General features: G+C 39.2%; 1 protein-coding gene across 2 annotated transcripts in view; it reads left to right on the top strand.

The window, feature by feature from the left end:
- The window catches only part of ABCC4 (ATP binding cassette subfamily C member 4), a 153,652-nt gene that overhangs the window by 102,358 nt on the left and 34,738 nt on the right, over positions 1-16,556 (top strand). For both annotated transcript variants that reach the window (XM_054383749.1, XM_054383741.1), the window contains exons 21-25: positions 6,041-6,191; positions 6,826-6,945; positions 12,271-12,381; positions 13,865-13,965; positions 15,526-15,717. In XM_054383749.1, the coding sequence (XP_054239724.1) occupies positions 6,041-6,191; positions 6,826-6,945; positions 12,271-12,381; positions 13,865-13,965; positions 15,526-15,717 (675 nt within the window). The remainder of the gene's footprint in view (positions 1-6,040; positions 6,192-6,825; positions 6,946-12,270; positions 12,382-13,864; positions 13,966-15,525; positions 15,718-16,556) is intronic.

Genomic DNA, 16,556 nt, shown 5'->3' with positions numbered 1-16,556 from the left:
GTAGTTTATAACCCTATTAGAGCAGCAGAGCTCTGGCAAAGTTAGTAAAAAACCCAGAGACAGGCTAAAAAGCATTTTTTGCATATCTGCTATGAAAGAGTTGACCAAAAAAGAACAGAAAGTAGTTTTATTTCTTAGGATAGCTGATGTTGTAGTCCTTAATACTTTTCATAGTTTTCTTTGAACTGGGGCAGAGGGGCTGCTTTGGAACTTGGAGCAATACAAATAGTATTTCATGCTACCTAAAAATAAATGTATGAATAGTGTATTTGAAATAGCAAGAACAAACACTAAAATGCTTAAAAGCTTGTAATTGCTGTAAGGCTGTAGAGCTGTGTTACTGAAGAACTGCTAACTTTTTAACAGAGGAGCCACAGTTGAAATGTCGCACAAAGCTTTTAAAGTTGCTGAAAGACCCAGAATTTACTTCTGGCAAAACAATTAGACTTGGCTGAGCAGCAAATGTCATGCAGTTGAAAATTAGGTATTTTGGGGGAGGGTGTGGGGCTGCTCTGATGTTATGGCCATGAGGAACAATAGGCCTGAGGCGGGAAAGTCCATACAGCTCAGACAGCTTGCAAACTGAGTTCAGTAGGTTTGAGGCACCACCATCTGTGGTAAGCAAAATTTGCCAGACAAACTAATATAATAGAAAGGGATACTTCGGCTACCTGAGAAGAAGAGTGTCTATAGTGTCTGGATGGTACCAGACCTTTTTCTGTATTGTTTGAGGCAGGTTCTTGCAAGAACTGTTGAGAAAGCAAAGCATGTTCTGCACTCTCATTAATGCTCTCTCCTCAAGCTACCATGTAAAATTGTGCCAGGTATTGTGGACATTTGCAGATGACAAGAAACTTTGTATTGCTGAACAACAAATTATACTAACTTCTTATATCATTTTTATAGGGAGGTCAGAATAAAGTTAAAACCAACTTCTTACAACTTCAGGAAGAGGAATTTTCACTTTTGATGCAAGCAATAGCATAAACATCCACATGTACTCTCTTTATCCAGTATCAAAAGAAAACCCATAAAGTTAATTAAAAAGGTATTTTAAAAGACAAAATTGCACATCTCAAGTCAGCCACTCTGAGTAAAATGAAGTAGAACTGTTTAGGTAGTAGGATTACAGTACAAAAGTAGAGTTTCTACTTGGATATTTCCTGTCTGTCTTGTAATAAAGGAAGAAAAACGCAAAAACTATATGTTGTGGTTTGATATTCTGCTCAGGATGCAGGTGGCCCAAGTGCAGTGTTTATCACGCTGATATGCTCATTGCAATGTCTTCTCCCCAGGGAGGCTTGTAACCAGCTGCCTGTGCATGTTTTGTTAGCCATAGCTGCAGGACAGTCTGTCCAAGTAGCCTGGTTTGAAAAAGCATGTTAAAAAACCAAACCAAAACAAACAAAAAAACCCCACTTAAAACAAAAACCCCAAACACACAAGAAGTTCAAGGTAAAAGAAAGTGTCAGAACTGGATTATGGATTGATTGTGAGTGCAGTTATTTGGCAGAGCCAACAAGGAAATAATTTTAGTCGAGGAGAGTGGAGGAGGAGCAAGGGTGATGCCAAGCAAGTATGAACAGAGTGGGGTTTTGTAGTTTCTTGACCTGGCTTTGCTTCAGACAGCACATCCTGACCGAGAGTGCCTTAAGTTAATGCAGTTAAAGTTGTGAACTTGAAATCCCAGATAGACAGGATGTTCACTGTTGCTGTTATATGGCTTCATGGCAGTGTCCATAGGCCAGTATAATCCTTGGGAGTGCATATAGGGGTCTAGGGAGTATGGATTGGGGGTGGGGCAGGGTAGGTGTGTTTAAATATTGGTAAAACTGGTCCTGTAACACTGCAGTTCTTGGATAGGTTTTGACTGCAGATTCAAAAATTTAAGTATTTGCTTGTTGGGCTTTGATGCCTACTCAGCTCTAGTCAGAGAGCATATGGTCAATACTCCAGAGAAATACTCAACCCTACGGTCAAAAGGTATCCACTTAAAGGCTAGATGAATCACTTTCTAAACTGAGACAGGAGTTTCACTGTGTAGGCCATGCGTAGACTCCCGCATTCAGGTTTCTAAGTCTCAGATCCTGTCCTTTGGGATCCATTCATTCATTAGAAATCGTACCAGATCACCAGCTGCAAGTCCAGAATGGTATGAATCCTATGATAGTAGGTCCTATGTCATAGCTGTCATGCCCATGTAGATGACATGGCATCACAAATCACACTAGGAACTGACACAGACACACAACTGCAAGCATATTCCTTATGCTTCTATTTTGTAAAGGATACTGAAAGACATTGCAATGTCCATTTCAAAACAAAGGCAAGAAAAAGCACAAAACTTCTGTTTTTAATTATGAAAGAAAATGGAAAAACCTCAAAGATTTGACTCCATTGAGCTTGTTACAGAGAAGACAGAGAAGTTTCACAGGGAGATAAAGGACTCTTTAAGAGGTCACTTGAGCGAAGTGCCAGAAGACCTGAGGAGTTAAAAATGGGTTTCTACATAAAGGTCAGGTGTCTTCTTCAAAGTACTTAAGCATTAAATACTGAGCTGAGGGTGTAACTGTTGTAGAAGGGCTGTGATCTGTAGGGTGGAAGGGTAGGCATTCTTAAGAGACATCTTGAACTTTACATTTTGCTTTTGCGTTTTTGTCCTGGAGACTTTATTAAATGACTTCAGATGTAGTATTTCTAACATTGCATAAATGGTAACATTTCTGCAGCAAAGGGAAAGGTTTATAGCTTGTCTTCTGGCTTGTAACGTCCATGTTTTTACAGGTGTGTATGTTGGTTTTTCTATGTTCTTTACCTCATGTTAAATGTTTCTTGTTGTGTAATGGTGGTACAGAAATACCTTGTTCTTTCTAGAGCAAGACCTTTTTGAGATCGAAACTCCAGAATATCTGTCACTCTCAGCACCTGTCAGAAATATGAATATGTAGGTCATCAGAAGATGAAGGGAAAGCACGTGTTTCACAAGTGGATGTGCTGATCAGAGCATTCACTTCCCCAGAGGCTTATAGGAGAATATGCTTGCTCCAGTAAGATAGGAGGCAAAATAAGCCACAGTGAATGGAGTGACGGATCAGAGCATGAGGGAAATCTCCAGACTCTTGCAAGAAAGAGGATGACATGTGCAGAGAGAGCATGTGCTTTTGTGCACTCTAGGGATAAAATATGTGCAGTCTATGAGTGGGAGATTCATCTTTCTCAAGAGAAACTGAAGAAAATTTGAACTTTGGACAACAAGGGTGTCTATGGAAGCAAATTGTATTTCTCTATCTATGTCTTTTCAGTCTTGGTAACCAGTGTGTCTTGTTTTCTTTTTTATAAGGTAGCCTTGTTTCCAATGCTGTGCAGATAGCTATAAAATGTAATTAATCAGCTGACTTTTTTTTCCCCCTTTCTATTTGGGTACTGTTTTCTGTACAGCCATTACAGAAGCTTTTCAAGTGCTAAAATTAAAAAATACAATCAAAGATGTGTGTTTTATAGGCCATACTCCTTTACTGTAGGGAAATCTTGCCTGCTTAGTCCTTTGATGCTATTTTCAGTTGTATGCTGATTCTGCTAGACAAGGTCTAAGTACTAAGGCCTGAGTAGTTCTTGCTGTGTAAATTGGAAACCTCTCTCTCTGCTTTTCTCCAGCAAGGAGAATAGTCAGGCTACTCTTGTTAATGTCAGCTTGCTGATTATGTCAGGTCCTACAGCTTGCATGCAGTGAATCTGCTGGAAGCTGGGGCAGTCTCCAGCTGAAGAAGTTAGTTGTCTCTTGTGAAACTTGGGAGGTGGAACCTTTGCCTTACCTCATGCAGTAACTGCATGATTACAGCCTGCAAATGATTGTGTCTGGCTTTCAGACTACTTCATTAAGAGTTAATTTATATGCAAGTTTGGTTTTCAAAAAAAACAACACACATGACTGATCCACCCTATCATAAATTTTTATAATGATAAGGTGGTGCAGGCTCATCTAAAATTCCTTCCAAAGGCGGTGTCAGATTTTTACTTTAGTCATCGTGACCATCTTTTCCTTCTCTGTATTTTCACCGTAGCAAGGCTTTGTTTACATGAGCTGGATCCTAATAGTTCTGTTCCTACTCCCACCCCCACTGGCAGTTGATAACATATTGTAGATTATCCTCCCTAAAACTTCAGATTGTCTTTTTTATTTTCTTACTAAGAAACATTTATTTTCCTCAGTATTCTATTCCTTGAAGCAGCTTTCTGCAACAATTCAAGTTCAGGTTTCACAGAGTCACAGAATGTTAGGGGTTGGAAGTGACCTCAAAAGATCTAGTCCAACCCCCTTGCCAGAGCTGCAGGTTTGCAGCTGATGGCGTGAGGAGACTACTTCAGAAACTGCTTATTCCTGACTGTCTAGGAGGTGATGGAGGGTGAAGGGTAAAACAGCAGTTGTGTAAAGCAGATTTGGAATTGAGTTGTCAGAAGAAAGGAATGGACCTTGGTTTTCATTTGCCAATGAGTATGGAGCTGAGGTAGCCTTTAGAAATCAGCTAGTATGTGAATGGCTGACAGGCTAGGAAGAGCCAGTGAGCAGTATTGGGGAAAACAGTGATGTAGACAGGAGAAAATTTGGAGGAAGTCAGGAATCTTTATTTCCTTTCTTCTTATCCCGTGAAATATAGTTTTAAAGAAGTAGAAAGTAGAGAAGGGCTTTATAGTACTGCTGGTGAGGAGTCAGGCTGCTTCGGTTTGTGCTGACACAACTGCGTGAAAAACTGATGCAACTGAAACACTGTGCACTCTTGCTGCCCCCATACCTCCTTGTGATGAAATCTAGGTAAAATGTTTGTAGTCTACTGGTTGTATCTAGAAGATCAGACAAGACAGTGCTATCCACACCTTAACCTGCTGGTGAGCCATGTATTGGTAATGCAGCTTCCTTCAGAGATCCTACCTCATACCTACTCTGCAGCTACTTTCCTTAATAGTTTTATGAGACCCTATAACATTCTTTCAGGATCTATGAGATTCAAGGCTGTTACACTGATAAATCTATCATGAGCTAAGATCTTGCCAAGAGCTGAAGACTAAACCGTGCTGATGCATGCAGTCATATAATGTGTAAGGCATGTGGGTTTGCTGTTTTTCAGGTGAAATCAGGGAGAGCAAAACAGATGTAGGGGAAGTAGTTGTGCTCAGTTTTATCTTTAGAGTGTGTCTGAGCTACCAGGTACCAGAGTTTCAAACACAATGTTTCATAGGCACCTCCACTGAAAGGGCTTGAAAATCTAGGTAGCTCTCTGGTATCTCGGCTTAGCTGATGTGTAGCTTAACTTTTCCACCTCAGTGAAGAGGTAAAGGGACAAAAGACATTTTGCTGCAAAGACATGCGTTCTTGGGACCCAGGATCCGCTGTCCTAAGCAACAATGCTTCATTCCACAAGCTACCTAGTTTTGTAAGAGTAAATGCTGTTCATGTTGTACTCAGAAGAGAGCCTGGTAGCACGAGCTTCTTACGACACTTACGGCAGTGTGTAATCCCAATGCAATGCTTTGGGAGGAGAAAACTCACTTTCTCTGATAACATGTTTTCTTTCTGAATGAGACAAATTAGAAGCCTGTGTTGAAAGTCGGTCTTCCAGCTATCAGGTCTTTCAACTGCAAGTCAGTCTTTCAACAGTTTTTTAACTTGGAGTGAAAAAAATATGTTCTTGATTCACCAGATAGCTTTGGTCTGTTAAAGGTTAGTTATCTATTACTTTGTTACAGTAGTCACAGAATAGTCTGCAAAGGTAGACACGAATGTTCAGTCAACCAGTTTTCTAAAGATGTTTCTTAACAAATAATGCACAATGAACTGCACAATTAGCCAAGTTAGATATTACAGTAAATTCTTCAAGTTGCTTGAAAATAGATGTTGCTCACGTGTTATACAATGCATGTGCTTTTAAATTTGATAGTTATGTTTCAGTATTTATGTGTTTCAATAGTATTAAATGGTTTTATACTTGTTCTAAATTAAAGTCTTCTGACAAAGAGGTTTTTATTTGTTTCTATTGTGTTGCAGACTCTCCTACAGATTCTTGGTGTGGTGGCTGTGGCTGTGGCAGTGATTCCTTGGATACTCATCCCCTTAATACCACTGTTTGTTCTTTTCATTTTTCTTCGAAGATATTTCTTAGACACTTCAAGAGATATTAAGCGTCTAGAATCCACAAGTATGTAATTTGGTGGGACTTGATGTTAGTTTGAACCCTGTTCATTATTATGTGAAATGCTAGTATTTTATAGACAATTCATCAAAGATTTTTTTCCTTTTGCTATGCAAATAACTTATTATTGCCTTGGTTCCCAACTGGTGAATTACACACTTAACTGCTGTTTTCCACAATGATAAACCTTAGCTATGTTTGTTTAACTATCTGTAAATAAAGCTAGTTAAGAACATGCTAAGTTGCTGGTCTTTGGGACCATGCATGCACATATTAATACCATTTCTGACCTAATCTGACTCTCTTGCCTGATTTTAGTTTGGAGATAGTAAGAAATATTAAGCATTATGAATAATAAGCATGGATGCCTCATGTAATAAAAGTCAAAGAGTGTCTGCAGTGACAGCTGTTGCCGAAAACGTGACATTTTTTGTATAAATTAATCTGCCTGCCTGTCTGACTGACTCTAATTGAGTAAGAGGACCCCTGTCAAAGATATTGCCTATTTATCCTAAAAGGATGCAGTTCAGTAACTTGTATGGTTAAATATAAAGTAGCAAGATTAAAGATTCGTGTGGTACAAAAAGAATTAAAGGTTGTACTTCAGCTATTGCTCAATTTCTCTCATTTCCCTTTGTAGCTCGAAGTCCAGTGTTCTCTCACTTGTCATCATCCCTCCAGGGACTTTGGACTATTCGGGCTTTGAAAGCAGAGGAAAGATTTCAAAAATTATTTGATGCACACCAAGACCTCCACTCAGGTTTGTGATGGATTTATGTGAAAAATCAAATACTTGGCTCTGTAGGAGGGAAATATCTTATGCCCTCAGCAACATGTACGTAATATACATTAAAATCAGTGGGAGCTGTGCATTTGTCTCTTTAGGGTAAAATTTCTCTATTAGAACAAAAATGTTATTATCTGTCTAGATTTTGAGAATTTACTTTGGGCTGTAATATAAATTGAGATACTCAAGCATATGTTTTAACAATGTCTTAAGATAAACATTTTAAAGTATACCTGATAAGAATATTTAAAGAATAATTTTTGACGTTTTCCTGGATCCCATCTTAAAAAAAAATAGATGGGGGGAAACAAGCTCTATTGTGAGGCATTTAATATTAAGTAATGTGCTAGGAGTGAGCTGAGATTTACAGTTTTTACCAAAAAAAAATTGTAAATCTCACTTCTTTTTTTACTTTGAGCGTCTTTTAGGGCTCAAATCTAATATATGGTATTAACATGATAAAAAGGTGTAAAATACTAGTATTTTGCAAGCATAAGTTGTATGGTTGAGATTTGCACTGTAATTCTTTACCTTCTGTCAAATAAATGTTCTCTATTACATTAATTTCTGAGTTGCAGAAGAATACAACTTTGCAATTTTGTGCTTATTAGGTAAGCTCTTGAACTCATTGAGAAGTGCTATGTTGGACCTTCTTCTCACCAACAAGGGTGGCTGGTGGGGAATGTGAAGCTCAGGGGCCTCTTTGACTCCAGTGACCATGAAATGGTGCAGTTCAAGAGGAGCTTACTACCCTAGACTTCAGGAGAGCAAACTTTGGCCTTTTCAAGGATTGGCTTAGTAGAGTACCATGGGGTAAAGCCCTGGATGAAAGAGGGCTCCAAGAAAGCTGGTTAATATTCAAGGATCATTTCCTCCAGTCTCTGGAGCAATGCATCCCAACAAAGGGGAAATCAGGCCAAACCACCAGGAGGCCTGCATGGATGAACAAGGAACTCCTAAACAAACTCAGACAAAAACCAGAGGGTGGACACAATGACAGACAGCCTCAAAAGAATACAGAGAAATTATCCAAGTGGCCAGAGATCAGGTTAGGAAAGTTAAAGCCCTAATAGAGTTAAATCTGGCCAGGGACATCAAGGGTAACAAGGAAAGCTTGTGTAGGTATACTGATGATAACAGGAAGAGTAGGGGAAATGTGGGGCCTTTCCGTAAGGAAATGGGAGACCTGGTTACTAGCATGTGGAGAATACTGAGGTATTCAATAACATTTTTGCCCTGAGTCTTCATCAGCAAGTGCTTCAGCCACACTGCCCAAGTTGCAGAATGTGAAGGCTGAAGCTGGGATGATGAAGAACTGCTCACTGTGGGAAATGGGTTTGAGACCATCTAAGGAACATGGAGGTGGACAAGTCCATAGGACCTGATGAAATACATCTGTGGCTCCTGAGTGAACTGCTGAGTAAAGTGGCTAAACCACTATCCATTGTGTTTGAGAACTCACGACAGTCTGGTGAAGAGTTCCCTCTGGCTGGGAAAGGGGAAACATAAGCCCTATTTTTAATAAAGGGGAAAAAAGGAAGACCCAAGGAACTACAGTCCAGTCAGTCTCATCTCTGTGCTAGCAAGTTCATGGAGAAGATCCTCCTGGAAACTATGCTAATGCACATGGAAAATAAGGAGGTGATTGGTGACAAGCTAACATGGCTTCACTAAGGGTAAATTGTGCCCAGCAGTTTTGGTGACCTTCTATCATGGGGTTTTAGTATTCATGGGTAAGGGATGAGCAACTGATGTCATCTTCCTGGACTTGCATAAATCATGTGACGCTATCTCATAAAACATCTGTGTCTCTGTATCGGAGAGACATGGATTTGATTGATGGACCACATAGTGGATAAGGATTTGGCTGGATGGTCACACTCAAAGAATTGTAGTCAACAGCTTGATCTGCAAGTGGAGACCAGCTATGAGTGACATTCCTCAGGGGTTAATATTGGGATGAGTGCTGTTTAACATCTTTGTCAGCCATGTGGGCAGTGAGATTGAGTGCACCCTCAGAAAGTTTGTTGGCGACACTAAACAGTGCAGTGCAGTCGATATGCTGGAGGGAAGGGATGCCGTCCCAAAGAGGGACTTTGACAGGCTTGAGAAGTGGACTGGTGCTAACCTCATGAAACTCAACAGGGTGAGGTGCAAGTTCCTGCACATGGGTCAGGGCAATCTCAAGTAGAAATATAAGGTGCATAAGTGGATTGAGAGCAGCTGTGCAGAGAAAGACATGGGTGTATTTGGTTACGAGAAGCTCAATATGGCCCAGCAGTTTGCATTTGCAGCCCAGAAAGCAAGTCATCCTGGGTTGCATGCATCAAAATAAGTGTGACCAGCCAGCCAAGGGAGGTGATTCTTCCCCTCTACTCCATGCTCATGGAACCTCATCTGGAGTGCTGTGTTCAGCTCTGGGGCCACCAACATAAGAAGGACATGGACATAGAGTCCTGAAGAGGGCCGAAAAGATGATCAGAGGACTGGAGCACGTCTCCTGTGAGGACAGGCTGAGAGAATTGGGAGTGCTCAGCCCAGGGAAGAGAAGGTTCTGGGGACATGTTATAGGAGCCTTCAGTACTTAAGAGGAAGATGGGGAAGAATGTATAGGACATGTGATAGGGCATGGGGTAATGGCTTTAAATTGAAAGAGGGTGGGTTCAGATTAGATGTCAGGAAGAAATTTATCACTCTGAGAGTGGTGAGACACTGGAATAGGTTGCCAGAAGTTGTGGGTGCCCCATCGCTTGAAATACTCAGGTCTAGGCTGGATGGGGCCTTGAGCAACCTAATCTAGTGTGAGGGTATCACTGCCCATGGATAAGTGGTTGGATCTAGGTGATCCTTAAGGTCCCTTTCAACCTGAACCATTCTATGATTGAATTTCCTCAGTCATAAGACATACAGTTCATGTAAGGCATATGATTTATGACTTCTTTGTAATGTATAGACTTCTAAGATTTCAGAACAAACCACTTAATATTTTCTGAAATACAGTTTATCACAGGCTGTAGAATCATGCACACTGACCTCTGTATTGAGTTCAGTAACTTTTGACCAGGGGAACATCTTCCAGGGAAGCATCTCTAGCTTTGGATTCCCCGTTTCTTAGTAATTTTTTCAAGTTGCTAGTTACCTGATTAAATCAATTTTATAGTAGATGATAGTTAGGGAATACAAAATTATTGTTTAAGCTTTGTATTAAGAGACATATTTAGTTGATAAAGAGTACTTTATTTTGAATTTTAATGTCATTCCTAAGGAACATAAGCACACCCTTTTCCAGTCTGTTTTATGCATCTCGTGACAAAACTGTCAGTAACACTCCTTCTGAGCAACTCAGGAACTCGCTTTTGAGATCAAACTCCAATGCTTATAGTTGCACTCCTTGCATACCAACATGTTTCCCCCCAGAGTGGTTGGGGTATCCTAGCTTGCTTAGTGTGCCTGTGATTTTTTGGTCCTTGGGGGAAGTATGAGCCAGCAGTGTGCTTGTGCAGCAAAAGGAGGCCTGCAACATCAGGGATGTATTAATAGGAGCATAGCCAGTAGAAGGAGGGAAGTGATTATCCCCCTCAGCACTTGTTAGCCCACATGTGGAGTACTGCATACAGTTTTGGTCCCCCAGATACCTGTCAAGGGAGTAACAAGAGAGATCTCACCATGACTGGTGGACTCATTCAACTCACAGAGTTGGGTTTACTAGCTGCCTCCTTCTAGTACCCACAAGGATGTTACCAAAACGGTGGTCAGACTTTTCACAGTGATTTATGGTGAGAGGAGCAAGACAATGGATATACATTGTAACAAGAGAAGTTTTTCCTTATATCCAGGCCCTATATTCTAGATATAAGGAAAACACCTTTCACCATGGGGACAGGTAAGCAGAGGAACGGGTTACCCAGATACTTGCAGACTCCGTCCATACTGATTTTCAAGACTCAAACTGCATAAAGCGTGGAGCAACATGATCTGATCTCAGAGATGACCCTAGAGACCTCCTGAGGTTGCTTCCACCCTGAACAATTCTTTGATACTAAATGTGTGCAATAGATAGGCTCTCTCAGCAGCTAGGTTTCAAAGAGGTATCTAAATTATCATGGTGAATTCAGTTTCTGGAGCTAGGTGTTTGACTCGTTGCACCACTCTCTTCTGCATTATGCCATTCTGTGTGCCTAGATATTTCGTAGTCCATTAGACCGTGTCAAATGTTTTGTTTAACGGAACTAACTGCTAAATGCATGGTCAGGCATATACAGTTGCAGTTGATGTAAATGGGTCTAAGAAGTTACCAACTCTGGACCTTACCTGGCTGATTGTTGTCATTCTCACTCTTCCCTCTACTACACTCCAGAAGTTATATGGAATTCTGTTGGCTGAGTTGTTGATTTGATCAGTCTGTAATTTGGCTATGCAAAATGATGATCTGGCTTTAAACCAGACTTACCTCCTCCCCTTTTTTATAAAAGGGAGGATTTTTTCAGTTTGACTCTTTCCCAGCACTGAACTAAAGAACATTGGAACACCACTGAACTTTAGCATGGAGTAATAACAAGCAATGCAGAAGGGGTTGGAATGGTAACCTTCTGCTGTTAACTTGGTAGCAGCTGAAGCAATTTCATCAGACTGCAACCTAAGCAATAAATAACGCCATATTTTGTTATGGCTATTTGGCCCAGAATTCAAACACTTTGCTTTCTTTATTGCAATGTCTTTTCCTGTTGTCTCCTGTATCATGTACTGTAATGTATCTCTCTGGGATGGAATTTAGCACCAATTTTGGACACCTAGTTGTGAGTGCCTAGTGGAGATGTCCACTTGTGAGCTTCCCTAACTTCCACTGACTGTACTATGTAGCTCTTTAGGGGAGTTTAACCAGGTGCAGCTGACTTCTAAAGTCTTGGCTCTCAGTTGTGTTGTGATGTGTTCTAGCTAAAATGTTGTAGACTGTAGTCCATCTACAGCAAATGTAGTTGTACTTCTGCATTTTGCATGACTCCCAAATCCACTGGAGGTTTTCAATTTTTAATTAAATGGACCATGCTTCAGGCCTTGACTGTTTTTCCCTTTGCTTCCTATTGCTGTATGTTATACTATCTGTCGTTGCTATTAGTGTGAAAACTAGGTTAGACCATTTCAGGAAAGCTAGACAATATTATCATCATCATCAGTCCGTACATACATATACTTGAGGGTGCACCATGCAGTGCTGTTTTTTAACAACTTATAATATTAACATGAATTCTAGTTTTCTAATAACCCACTGTTATTATGTCTTTGTAAAATGCTCTTTAGAAGCCTGGTTTCTATTTCTGACAACCTCGAGGTGGTTTGCTGTGCGACTGGATGCCATCTGTGCCATTTTTGTTATAGTGGTTGCTTTTGGTTCCCTGCTTCTCGCTAACAGTAAGTACCAATGTTAGAAAAAGTTCACCCAGTAATTACCATGTATAGCAATGTCTAATTCTTTTTCATAGATTGCTGTTTCTAATTATTTAAGGACTGTAATTAAGTTAAATGTCTCTTTCTAGATCATGATCTCTTCCTCAGTCAAGGGCACTGGGGCTGTATCTGCTTTCCTGCAAATACTGGAGGTGGTTCAGATGCCTCCTGGGCTTAGGCATGCATCTGCCATCATCTGCAGGTGTGCAAACAAACTTGCAAATCTGTAGTCTTCTCTTTTGAGATTCTGGCTTCTAGAGCAATAACAACAAATAAATCTTTTTCTTTTTCCTCACCTTTGCCTTTCTTTTTTGGGCCTACAGGGCTTTGCATTTCGTACTGAAACACCCACAGAGCTGCTTCTTAAAAATTTTTTTCCTTTCTGCACACGGCACAGTAGGCCAGAAGGCAAGCTAAAATTCCTAGGGATACTCTTCTAATATCTTGGATCAGCAGGGTAGGTCAGTTCCAGAAAGAAAATCATCTTGTAATAATACATTTAATGCTCGCTGTCACTTCTGAACTGTCATTAGTACATGCATCATCCAGGATGTAATTGGGTTAGATGTACTAGAATGAGATAGTCATCTAAAGTGTGAAGGCAGAAGTAATTATTTTGGACATGAAAACTAGTGCTAATTTGATGGGTTTGTTTCTTTTCTTTTTCCTTTGGATAAGTTCTGTATATGCATGTGAGTTTTTTAAAATTTGAACACTCTGTGCTGCTCAATACTGAAAATTTTGGTTTAGTTTGATATTGCAATACAAAAAGACAAGTCAAAACAATGGTCCTGAATCTTTCCTTGCCTCTGGATAAGGAGTAGCTCCCTTGAAGTCAATAGAGCTATGCTAGGATAAAGGTCAATTCAGTAAGAGGACAATTATTCTTAATGTTGGGGCAGACAGTTTATTTTGTGAGAGTAGACCCAGTGAACGCAATAAATGTTTATATAGAAGGGGGAAGAAATATTTTGTCCTTTTATTTTATGAGATCACTTTACAAGAGTACAAAGTTGATGTAAAAGTTTAATTTATTTTGAAATCATTTCAGTCTCATTTTATGCTTAGGTTTAGGAGCTGATCTACTTCCTTTAGAAAAAAATTAGAAGGTACTAATTCTCAGCCATATAGGAATAACCCTAGCAAGCTATGAAATTATAGTCTTGAGACCGAGCATCAGTTTTTATGTAGTGTTAGGCCAAGGAGAATTGAGATTATCTTTTCAAATATACAGACAATTTCCAAAACATACCAAAAAAACCCGCATCAAGTAGCAGTTCTGCCTGGAACTACTCATTGCACAAATGGCAAGTACAGTTGTAACCAAACAAAATTCTGGCCATGATGTTTCCATCCTGTAAGTAACCTCATGAAAGTGAGGTTAACTAGGATTTTGTGTAATTGCCAGTGTACCTGTTTGATTCTCTTTCTTTGCTTTGTTCTGCAGCTTTGAATGCGGGGCAGGTTGGTTTGGCACTATCCTATGCAATCACCCTCATGGGAACGTTCCAGTGGGGTGTTAGACAAAGTGCTGAAGTTGAAAACCTGGTAACATTTCTTTCTTTCTTTTCATCACTTGGTTCCTTTTCATGTTTGTGACACGAGGCCTTAAGGATGGGGTTCTTCTTAAATTAACTTAGGACATTAATACATTAGCAACCAATTGTGGCACCACTTACAGTCTATAAAGAAAAATAGCCTCTTCTAAGGTATAATTTGACTAATTTCAGGTGTCTGTGATGATGAGTTGTGCCCAATGACTGTCTCTCTTCATTCATAGTAAGAGAGGCTTTATAATCTCCCTTCACAGCAGAAAGGAGACTGTCTAGTCACAGTGCAGACAAATGCATTGCAATGTGCTAAAATTACAAGAGATTAATCCCTCTCTACTAAGGTTTTCTCAAATTAATTTTTTTTTAAAAAAAGAAAAATTTCTTCTTAAAATTTTATTTATATCCCTCATGCCATTTTTAGGGTCCTGTTAATTAATTGTGAAGGCCTCTATCATCTTAATTTGTTGTAAGTTAGCCAATATTTGAATGTCTGTATTGAGAGGATTACATTTTTCCATATAAAGCAGAATACCTTCTACTAATTAAATACATTTACTAGCACGTTCTGGTTTGACTGTTTACTTTCTAAATTTAATATATGAGAAAAAAAGACTATAAAAAGAACATACTGAGTATAAACCTAGGGGTTTTGTGTTGTGTTGACAACTGAAGGTTACATGTAATTATGATTTGCTGACCACAGTCTAGGAAATACACGTAGTCCTTTTGTAGAAGTTTCAAAGCTATGTTTTAACAACAGATACACTTAATAATAATGTTATATTTGTTGTTTGTTTGCTTGGGGTTTTTTTTTTTTTTTTTTTTTGGTTGGTTGGGTTTTTTGTCCAGCACATTGCTTCTTCAGAGCATTTTTCAGACATGAATAAACTAGTAGCTTTTTTGTACCAGTTGGGAATTTTTGAAAGTGCCAGTCTGTAGGACTTTCTTATGTAGTGAGTTACTGTCTTGGAAGGTGTGATTTATAAGTCACTGTTAATATGGTGACAGATATCTTGGATTATGGAGTTGCATGTGACAAACATATCTAAAAGATTTTCTGGGAGTGAGCACAGTGGTAGAGTGATGAGGACAAAAAAAAAAAAAAAAGCAGTATAAAGCCAGTAACTTGATGCTAGGAGCTATTAGGCATCTGCCTGTAGCTAATACAGCAATTTCTTATCTGGCTTTGTCTTACCAACACACAATGAAATAGTTTCATCTTAGTCAAGACTGAGAGACAAGTCTCACAGCTCAAATGCCTTACATTTGTAATTAAACCGATTGATTAGAAATGAATGCTTATGTATGGATTTATGTATTGTGATAGATTTTGGGTGTATGGTAGGACATGAGATGCATTCTTCCCATTTTTTCAGATAAGCATAGGATGGTACTGAATATTATTTGTGCTCTTAATCCGCGCTTAGAAGAAAAAGTCTGGAATAATTTGTGTTGAATCTTTATAGTGAAAATACACACACACACACATATATATGCATGCATTATTTGCAATAAGCTGAAATTTGTCTATATGTGTCTTCTTTCCTCTCCTTAGATGATATCAGTAGAAAGAGTAATGGAATACACAGAACTTGAAAAAGAAGCTCCTTGGGAGACCAACAAGCATCCACCACCTGAATGGCCAAGCCAAGGAATGATAGCATTTGAAAATGTTAATTTCACTTACAGTCTAGATGGACCTTTGGTGTTGAGACACTTGTCTGTTTTAATTAAACCAAAAGAAAAGGTATGTATGTGGCATTGGCTATTCATAGAAATGAAGATAATAAGTAGACAAGCTCTGTGAAAAAAATACATTATGAAATCTATTAGGAAATTTGTAAATGTTCTTTGAAAAAATAAGCCTTAGTCATACTGAATATCAAAAGCTGAAGCCTCTAAATGTAGCATAAATGCATCAGGGAACACAACAGCTCTGCCTTTCAAAACAAAGGATTAAACATATTTGATAATTTTCTGTTAAAATTTTGAGTTTCGTCAGAAAGTGGCAAACGTTCAGTAAATTGGCCAAGCTCATAGTGTTCCAATCCAAATCAAATGGATCTTCTTTAGGAAACTAAGGATTCAGTAGGAGTAACATAAATGGAATGAAGAATGACTCTGTGTCAACAGATGAGATGAGCAGAGGCAATAGAAAATGAGGAGTGTACAATCATTTGCACAGAGCCCCACATGGAAGATAGAAGAAAGAAATACAAATGAGTTACATAACTTTTAGAACTGGAGATTTTGTTTCTTTTCCTTTTGGCTACCAATCCAATTAACTTACTGCCATTAATTAGATTGGTAGCCAAAAGAAACATAGAAATAAAATCCATCCTCCTCTGCAAATTTGTCTCTTCCTTCCCAATTTTGATGCTATCCCATTTGAAAAAGTGCTGCAGGGAGGGTCTCCCCCCACAGACGCAATTAAATTAGAGCCCTGCAGTGTTAATTTGTGCTTTGCCACGTTTCAGATGCACATGGACTTTTATGATTAGGATATCTTCCCTGGGAGGCTGGTTCAACTCTCCACAATCATTGCCTTGCCCTCCTTTGTAACATGCTTTTCCATTCAGTCCCAAA

Source organism: Indicator indicator, chromosome 1 (genome assembly GCF_027791375.1).
Source record: "Indicator indicator isolate 239-I01 chromosome 1, UM_Iind_1.1, whole genome shotgun sequence".
Taxonomy (NCBI): domain Eukaryota; kingdom Metazoa; phylum Chordata; class Aves; order Piciformes; family Indicatoridae; genus Indicator; species Indicator indicator.
The sequence above is the reverse complement of the archived record's forward strand: the minus strand, read 5'-3'. Positions and strand labels throughout refer to the sequence as shown.